The sequence below is a fragment of the Hypomesus transpacificus genome, unplaced genomic scaffold (assembly GCF_021917145.1).
Source record: "Hypomesus transpacificus isolate Combined female unplaced genomic scaffold, fHypTra1 scaffold_290, whole genome shotgun sequence".
In the NCBI taxonomy this organism is placed as follows: Eukaryota; Metazoa; Chordata; class Actinopteri; order Osmeriformes; family Osmeridae; genus Hypomesus; species Hypomesus transpacificus.
In genome coordinates this window covers 113089-122466 of record NW_025813817.1, presented here as the reverse complement: position 1 = coordinate 122466, position 9378 = coordinate 113089, and the positions used below count along the sequence as shown (strand labels likewise).

The 9378-nt window shown below is 45.0% G+C and overlaps 1 protein-coding gene across 1 annotated transcript; it reads right to left on the bottom strand.

Moving 5' to 3' along the window:
- Window positions 1-6025: 6025 nt before the first annotated feature.
- LOC124463515 (pleckstrin homology domain-containing family A member 5-like) lies at window positions 6026-7979 on the bottom strand. Its single transcript, XM_047015272.1, has 3 exons — window positions 7840-7979; window positions 7661-7737; window positions 6026-6729 (listed from the first exon to the last, which is right to left on the bottom strand). The coding sequence occupies exons 1-3, from the start codon at window positions 7929-7931 to the stop codon at window positions 6668-6670; spliced, it is 231 nt and encodes a 76-aa protein (XP_046871228.1). The 5' UTR covers window positions 7932-7979; the 3' UTR covers window positions 6026-6667.
- Window positions 7980-9378: the final 1399 nt, after the last annotated feature.

The window sequence follows — 9378 nt, the reverse complement described above, 5'->3', positions numbered from 1 at the left end:
CTGTTCGCATGGTACCATGTGCACATGCCGATTTCTCACCTTTACATATCAAACAGAAGTTGGTTGGTTGGTGGTTTTGAAGCCACGCTGGCCAAAGCACCGTCCATGAACGAGCAGTTTCTAAATAACAATATCAGTTATAATAAGATCAACAATGAATCAGATGAAATATCATCAGAACTGAATTCTAGCTTTTACTAATGGCATGACTTGGGCCAGCTTTCGCATTGAGAAAAAGGCCTTAATCAGCACCTGGGGCAGTCATAGACATGAAAATCTCCCTAGTCCTTGACTCTCTCTCACACACACACACAGCTCGCCAGATGGCAGAGACCCCACAGAGTCTGCAGTGCATGAGAGCGGTCGGAGCAGCTCAAAGCTGACTGACTGTTGCCTGCGGCAACGGGACTCAAGGGGACTCCAGAGTCGTGGAGCCAGAAACAGACATGACGAACAGCCAATCCAGATATGCTGGTTTCCCCTCCCAAATCTCATTACACACACACACACACACAAAGATTCTCAAAAGGAGTGGCTGGGTGAGTCAGCGAGCAGCCACAACTGTCAGCCTCTCCCTGTTGAGCAGGGAGTACATTTACATTTACATTTAGTCATTTAGCAGACGCTCTTATCCAGAGCGACTTACAGTAAGTACAGGGACATTCCCCCCGAGGCAAGTAGGGTGAAGTGCCTTGCCCAAGGACACAACATCATTTGGCATGGCGGGGAATCGATCCGGCAACCTTCTGATTACTAGCCCGACTCCCTCACCGCTCAGCCATCTGACTCCTCGTCAGATGGCTCTGACGGGTCACAAACTGTGTCCTGACTGGAGCAGGATCCTCCCTACAGTAAACACTCCCCTCAGCCAGCGCCTGTAGAGTCTGACAGCAGCAGAACCAGAGTCCCCTGCAAGCCATAACAGGAACAGTGGGAAACTTTCTGCATCGACAAGGCTACCCTCTCACTGAGTGGCCTGTTAGAACAGCCTGGAAGAGGAACCCCCTTGGACACACGCTTCTCTTTTTGTTTCCCGCATTCCCTTCACAGCCTGGAGCCCAGTCCCACCCGAGGTTTTCCCCCAGATAACTTTGTCTGATCGATACGAACGTGGTGCTCTGACAGAGACACCCTCCTGGGAGACAGAGCTAATCAAAGTTCAAAGGCTGCCTCAGACACTGAGATGTGTGGGTTGGGACTGCGCGTGTGTGTGTGGAGGGGGACAGAACAGGAACTCCCTCCCTGATGAATCCAGCCCCACTCCCCCCCCTTCCCCCCCCCTTCCCCTCTCTCTCTCAGTGTCAAGCCAGGTAGACTCAGAGCCCCCATTAGCTGAGTACCAAACGCTCCCCTCTGACTGAAGTGAGATCAGTGGGGAGCCATTCCAGGGCTTTTCTGCCAGGCAGGCTAGCTAGTGAGCTGATTCACTTGAGCAGAGCATCACTCATCAAAATGAAACACAAATCCACAACCGCTCCGCGTCTGTGACACGCCGTTCCATCCAGCAGATCTGATAACAGCGTGCCTCGCTTTTACAGATGCCTTAGGAAGCCCAGCTCCAGCCCAAGGGTGTAAAGAGGCAGCTCCAAAGAGAGGTTTGAGGTTGGGGAGGGCCGTGTGAGGCAACAGATCCAGTAAGACTTCCCCCCAGAACTCCTCCATACTGTAGACGGATGATAATTCTCTCCGTTTCAAAGGGAGAAGCGTGAGTGGAGCTGCAGATGTGCCTAAGCAGACAGACTGGAGGATCCTGCTCCAGTCAGGACACAGTTTGTGACCCAGTCGGTAGCCTAACCCTTAAAATAACTACAAGGCTGCAGACCTACATGCTTTTCGTGGGACGTAACAGGTTTTCATTGGGTAGATCCAAGCCACAACATTGAGCAATAACTGTCATCATTACTGTAGAACCAAGAAGCATAATAGAAAGATACGTTTCCTTGGAAAGCAGCGGTATCAATTATTGATCCACTGGTAAAACGTCTGTGATGATGAGTCGTGCTTGATATGTCCTGCAGTCAGGAGGGTTCGCTAATCTTTTTAAAGCACGGCATCAGCTACAGCCCAAACATATAGGAACACACTGGGGAAACATAAAAAAATTGGCCAGATTTCAGTTGACATGCTTTCCTCTGTTCTGTGGGATGAATAATGCAGCAGGAGGAATGAAGCAGCCTAATGAATATGGTGGTGGCAGAGTCGACTAGCTAGTCAAATATTTATGTTTCATATTGGAGTTTACAGAGGAGGGCTGTGCTGTCCCACCATGTCCTCAAAGAATATTGACTTTGATGGAGGTCCTTTGGGGGAAAAACTTTTTAGCGAATTAAGAGGTAGGGTTGGACACACCAAGCACAGTCCAAAAACAGTCTCAAACAAAAGTCCATAAAACCCTGTGTAGCCTGAAAGAAACAGAGGGAGGGAAAGAGACATGAGAGAGTAGAAGTATGGAGCTATTTCAGTGCCAGCACAAACTGAATCAGCATTTAACAGTTTTGAATTAGAAATGTTCAAACTGAATAACCAACTGTTTGCTCAATTTGAAATCTGTGAAATTTGAGCATTTCACAGAATGAAATTGAATCTTTGAAACTCAAAGAAATCATTAGGGGAATAACACAACAATGGCACTCTCTGTAGGCAACTAACCTATGTTTAGTGAACCTCCTTAAACTGATACTAATTATCTACCCTTCTGTTCTCATGATGGATGTTGAACCATCTCCACAGACCAATGGACCTCCAATCTACAGGATACTGCAATAAACTGGCAAACTATATGCATCAATACATTCACACACATTCATATGCATCACACCAATACGTAACTACAACACAACATTTTACAGACCACACACACCACCACACAAACTCTTCCTTGTGGCCTCCAGAATGAGTAACATCCACTCACTCTGGTCATGCCCACTTATTGACTCCTGGCCGGAGGTCCTTGGCACGCTGAATTCAAAGCTCGCTCCAGCCTCCCAGACAGCCCCTCCAGTGCTCTGCTAGGAGATCTGCCCACTATCCAAATATCTTTGACACACAAACCCCTTTCTCCTCATATCCTTAGCAACTGCAAAAAGGTCATTGTTTTTAAGCTGGAAAGGCAGAACCAAAATATCATTAACGCACTGGCTCAACCTTCTCATCGAACGCTCAAACCTGGAAAAACTTACAGCAACAGCAAGAGAACAGTTAAGGCTTTGTGTTATCAAACATTAGTAGACATTAACCCGCAAATACTGTAACTGTACTGTGTAGTCCCTTGTTACAATCAATCTGAGTTTGAACTGAGAAGCACTCATCCGATTAGAGCCAATAAGAGTTACATTAGATTTCATTTAAATCTTCAATATTTAACATACAATATTTAGTTTGAACATTTCAAATGACAAACTATTAAATGCAGATTTTCCCTTTGTGCTGGCATCAAAATAGCTCCATAAGAAAGTCTACAGGCCTAGGCCTAATCGCTGTAAACAACTCTTATGGGCACAAAATGGACCCTCATCATTTGATTGGGGTTCAACATTCATCCAGGATCTTTTATCTTGCATCGCCACAACAGTCAAGCCACTAGACAACTCTGAGCTGATACAAACCATCAGAAGGCTCATCCCAAGGTTCAAAGACACTCGCAGGTCACAGAGGACATTTCTCATTAGTGTCCATTTATACGCTGACACATCATTGCTTCACTGTTCAGTTTAGCCAATTTCTCGTCTTTCCCTCTGCTTGAACCTCAACCTAAATAGGGATTAGGTTAAATATGGGATTATGTGCCCCTCGGATTAATGAAATCTGTCAGATGGTTTTGGCACCACGTCTCGACAACAGACATGAGTTTGCGAAAGAAGCAGGTCTAGGCCTCGCCACTAGCCTGGCTGTGTATCTCGTGCCAACATTAATTTGAACTGCAACGTTGCACCAAAAAAGAAAACGTTGCTTTCATAGCATTGTTGACTGAATTATTTGTAGGCCTATACTGTAGAACAGCTAGGTTATACATTTATAATGAGGAACTTAATGACTTTGGCTTTCCTATTGCACATAAATCAACAGAAATGTCATACATAACCAACATAAAGACCTGGGCACTCACTGCAAATATAAATTAGATGGGATGCCATAATTAAAGGCAATTAAATGAATGAATAAATGAATACATTGAGAAAGTAGACATTTATCATCTCTCAATCCATCTCTCAACAGCATTATTTAGATTTCTGTACCTAAACCTGCCACACTAAAACCTATGACACCGTACTTTGCCAGCATGAATAAGTGAATTACAAGATCACTGTAGTCTATCAAAAGGGGCCTGTTTCGAGCCATTGATTCCAGGCTGGATCCAAACAGCTGACTGGGTGTCCAATAAGCGATTTGCTCATTGAACTACAATCTCAGTACAAGGCTGTAAAACAGACGAGTTAAGCTGGAGGAGAAACCCCGATTCTCTGATATGTGGATTATCCCATTAGCTCTTGGCAAAGCAGCAAGGCTTCAGGATTCAGTCCTTCGTTTTAGGACCTCTTCTCCCTGCTCAACTGGGAGATCGTTGGTGAGCTGAATACTTCAAGGGGCCCAGAGAGACGACACTGGCAGAGGACTAGAGCTTGGTAGTGCAGTAGTTGCAGCAATGCGCTCCATTGACCACCTCCTCCCTCCCTGAGCCCAGGATGATGATGAGAGGCTATTGAGCCCACCGCAGTGAGGGCCTTTCACTGTGACAGGCAGGGGAAGTGAGGGAGGCACTGCGACCAAAACAGGCTTCATTTCACTAACTTTACAGCATGCTGCTTGTGGAGCACAACTGATTTTAAAGAATACAAGAGTAAAGTAGCTCTTCTCTTTGAAATGGTAGATAAGACCTGTCCCTCCTCTGACTCTGCATACAATGATCTACTGACAAAACACATGATCAAGAACTGTGCCACCCTCAACAGTGGCAGTGCTGAACACAACAACCAACAGCCAAACTCCTAGTTCACAGTTTAACACCTCCTGACTATGTGATTTGCTCCCTGCTGGCAGAGAGCTAGCTGGCAGTTGAAACTATGCTCTTCAAAACAAAGAGGTTTAGGCCATGCTGGCACGATTCTGCAAGCAAACGACCCAGAACCTCGGCTACTTTGCGGCTCAGTCGGGCGAAAATGATCTGATTAACATCTGCAGTGACCTTTACTGATTCAAAGCCCACAATGACATCAACAAATCAAATCTCCCAAGCTCCCAAGCCCCCCCGCATCAAACTGACAACCTGTGGCCTACCTCACTACTATTCTCTCACGGCCCACAAATGGATAGAGACGACATCAGCAAGAACTGCTGCTCAGTGCTCACCATGTGTCCAGCCAAGAAAGCAAGCTGCACAACAAGTCTCTCATTCAGCAAATCTCTCACGCCGACATAATCCAGCAGACTAGATAAGTATGTTTAATGGATTCCATACTTATTAGGCCAAGGCTTGTTTCCTATCAGACTGAGTCTGAGTTCTAAATGTTCTCAACAAACCTCAAATGCATGACAGTGTACCGTTGTCGAGTGTACCTTTTTCTGAAAATCGCCACCAAATTCTGACAGAGACAATCCTCATGTCATGCAGAATTTGGTTAGTGATTTTTTATCAGATTGGTAAATCAGATAAATATATCAGATTACTGCCTCTCTGTTTGGCAGCATGCCACAAGGCTCCTAGAATTCATGAGGAAAGATTGCCTTGTTAACACAAAGAGGAGTGAGAGGATGGGAGGAAATGTGAATACTCTCCAGCATTCCTGTTCTGTGTACACTCTCTCTTCCTCTTAAAAAAAAAAAGAAAGCTGCACAGTGTATTCATGCACAGTAGAGCATGTGCCAACACACAAACTGACACATTTCACTTTTGAGAGGCAACAAGGCAGGGCATCGCATCTACATGGATGTGACACATTCTGAGCAGTAGCTAGCTGTAGATGGATCACATGATGGTCTCTGATTACACACACGCCTGTCATGAAGCCAATGGAATGAAACGTTAAGACATGGTGACCTCAGCTAACCTCTTTGGTGAACATCACTTCGTAAATAGAATTCTCGAATATAGTTCAGAAGGGTGGGAGTTAAATGAGGAATAGAAAGTGTCTTTCCCTGAACTAGTGGAACACATGACTGTTTTAGTCATACAGCCACAAACACAAATGCAAAAAAGGTTTTCAAGTTATCAGCATATATACATACACACCAGCACAATCATGGTCAAAATGTGAATGATGTTTATGTTTGAAACTGAGACCAACTGACACTTTGCTCACCGACTGTATCAGTATAATGACTAATCATTAACCGTCCATGCTGATACTATATGCAAACAAAGGAGTAACGCTCACAGGACAGTCATTTTCTAAGCATGTTATTTTCTTTCAAAATCAGCACAGCAAATAAGGGTTGGGCTTTGTGTTTCATACAAAAGTTGTGAACATCAGAGGCAATAGAAGATGTGGCATTCTGACATGACACTACACAACGTCTCCAATAGAAGATGTGGCATTCTGACATGACACTACACAACGTCTCCCTTGTCGTCATCCGTGTGACAAGTATGACTTGCAAAGCGGGCCAAACCAAGCAATAATTAAGATAATGAGAAAGGCATGTTGAAGCAGGATGGCAGCACAATTCTGACTCACTTGATGAAACATCGAGCTCCCTCGAAAGTATATCCTTCTTCCCAACCAGTCGGTAGATCTGAAGAGAAAACAGATTAAACAACAGACTAAACAGGGTTGATTGGAATGCTAATGATGACATAACAGCTGTCAGGGAGGTAGGTGTCTCGGTGCAGGGACCAACCATGCACAAGGCTGCAATGCCATTTGGTCAGAGTGCGAGCACCTTGGGCTACCTAACAGACTTCAAACGACACAGTCACAAGTGACAAAAACGGTAGCTAGTTAGCTAGCAAGATAGGTGGCCACTGGTTAATGAGTGGTACACACAGAGTAAAATTGACATTATTTATATCTAATTGATGTGTATATGTTTGCTATTTGATTCAGTACAGTGTTTGCCTACACTAGGTTAATTTAGTGGTGACTAGTCAAGTAAGTTTGTATGTAGCTAGACTAGGCTAGTCTCTAACCGTGTATCAGCAGCAGCTGTCGCTGCTGGAAAAATGTCAATCAATTACACACTGGCTTTGCTGCGTTGCCTTGCTAGCAGGGCAGCGAGGTGTTTAGCTAACGATATAAGTTACCGAGATGGTTGTCAAGTTCGAAATTTGAATTGTCTCATTTATTGTCTGAAGGGAGCATTGTTAATCGTTTTTCCCTTTTTTACCTAACGCAGTGGACGACTGTAGGTGGCCAGGTCAGGTAGTTAAGGCTAGCTAACGATACTGTTAGTGTTAGCTGTAGTGCCAAATGAAGGGTGACCAAATTAACCGTCCAACGACTCTGTGGCACCAGTGGTGTGGGCAGTCGGCACCACCACGCTCAAAAAGAACAAATCGTTAGATTTTCGCAGTACGCGAACCAAAACCCACACATCAAAGTCAGCAGTAGCAAAACAGACACAGAGCGAGTTTCTTTGAGATTGTGCCATTGGAAACACACAGCATTGGCGTGTACAACATCAGATGATTTTCAAAGAAACTTCTCCACGAATTAAGTCAACATACCTGGAGTTTTTCTGTGTCCGGTTATTACTGCCTCGCCACTTACTGGATGCAACCAGGTTGTACTCTTCGCTTCTTCGCTGTTGGTGAGAAATGGAAATAGTGAAAACCCGTTGTAAGCTGTGCCTAAAAGGGTTTAAATCATACATTAAGCCAGTTAATAAAATCCATGATGTCTTTACTTGATGAAGAAGACACGTCCATCCCGAGTAACCCCATAACTCCAAGAAGAAGGGAGACAAGATATCCACTCGGGGTGTAGATCCGCCGCCATGTCTGGCAATACTAGTACTACAGCGTTGAATAGCGCGTCTCCGCTCGAGCCGCGCGTACACCGAAACCTTGGCAACGGGCGGGTAGCTGTAAGGCTAAAAAGTGAATCACTGGAGGTGCGGGCCTTTTTAAAATACTGATTAATGTCCTATGCATTTCCCAATATATAATCCGACATTTTACATCGGCCGTAGGTGCAGTTGTAAAATGCATGTTTCACCAAATGAAATGGACTAGGATTGTGAGAAATAGATCATGCACTATACCTTTTCCTATACTGTTATATATATACTATACTGTTGCAGCACACAGACAAATAGAGAGTCATGTGAAGCCTAATTAGATTCCGTAGCAAAAAGGAAAATGATATTGCACACACTGCCTTGCTGCTACACTTTAATTAATATTTCTAAATGTGCCCTTAACTTCCTAAATAAACTCCTCCTCTTCTCAGGGCATTGCTGTGCAGTCGGCAGTGTCAGCTCTTCACACCGCACAAAGAGAGGTCACCCAACACTCATCGGTGGTTATGCCTGGCTTGTTTGTTGGCTTTGCGCGGCATTGTGCTTAAGACTGTACAGTTTTGCAGACAGGGCTTGTGATTGGTCAGTGAGCGCCTCTACTCGGGGTCAGGCACAGGCAGGCGTTGCTCATGGATTGGGACTCAACAAAGAAAAAAAGATCCATTACTTTACCTGGTCACATTTCTAACATTGGGCCCATTGTATGTTCTCCCGTGGTGATGCTGTCAGGGAAGTGACCTGTGACTAGAGCCTTGTTACAGAGAGTTGTTTGTTCTGCTCAAAACCAACAGAGCAGCAGCATGGACGGTGGTTTGAAGAATTTTTTTGAAACAAATACAAAACATTGGTCGGTGAAGAGAATTTACTGCTGTAGTGAACGACAAGAATGCCAAACAAATTAAAACCAAAGTTGTTGGTGTAATCTTCCCATGGGCCCTGTATTGATTGAGAATGGAGAGAGAGAGAGACAGACAGACAGATGGAGAGAGAAAGAGAGAGAGAGAGAGAGAGAGAGAGAGAGAGAGAGAGAGAGAGAGAGGGAAAGAGAGAGGGAAAGAGAGACAGAGAGAGAGAGAGACAGAGAGAGAGAGAGCGAGAGAGAGAGAGAGAGAGAGAGAGAGAGAGAGAGGAGAGGGGGAGAGAGAGACAGACAGACACACAGAGAGAGAGACAGAGAGAGAGAGAGACAGAGAGAGAGAGAGAGAGAGAGAGAGGGGAGAGAGAGACAGACAGACACACAGAGAGACAGAGAGAGAGAGAGACAGAGAGAGAGAGAGAGAGAGAGAGAGAGAGAGAGAGAGAGAGAGAGAGAGAGAGAGAGAGAAAGAGAGAGAGAGAGAGGAGAGAGCGCAGTAGTGGTGCTGCAGGATGCCAGGCCCAATACAAACAGCAGTAATGTGTCTCAAGGAGATCCATCACTCTCTC

Bases quoted from the DNA above. Each gene is read 5' to 3' on its own strand.
- LOC124463515 (XM_047015272.1), bottom strand. From the start codon at position 7,931: ATGGCGGCGGATCTACACCCCGAGTGGATATCTTGTCTCCCTTCTTCT. The intron at 7,738-7,839 runs GTAAAGACATCA...TCTCACCAACAG, and splicing joins GGACGTGTCTTCTTCATCAA to CGAAGAAGCGAAGAGTACAA. The intron at 6,730-7,660 runs GTATGTTGACTT...TTTTCTCTTCAG, and splicing joins CGGACACAGAAAAACTCCAG to ATCTACCGACTGGTTGGGAA.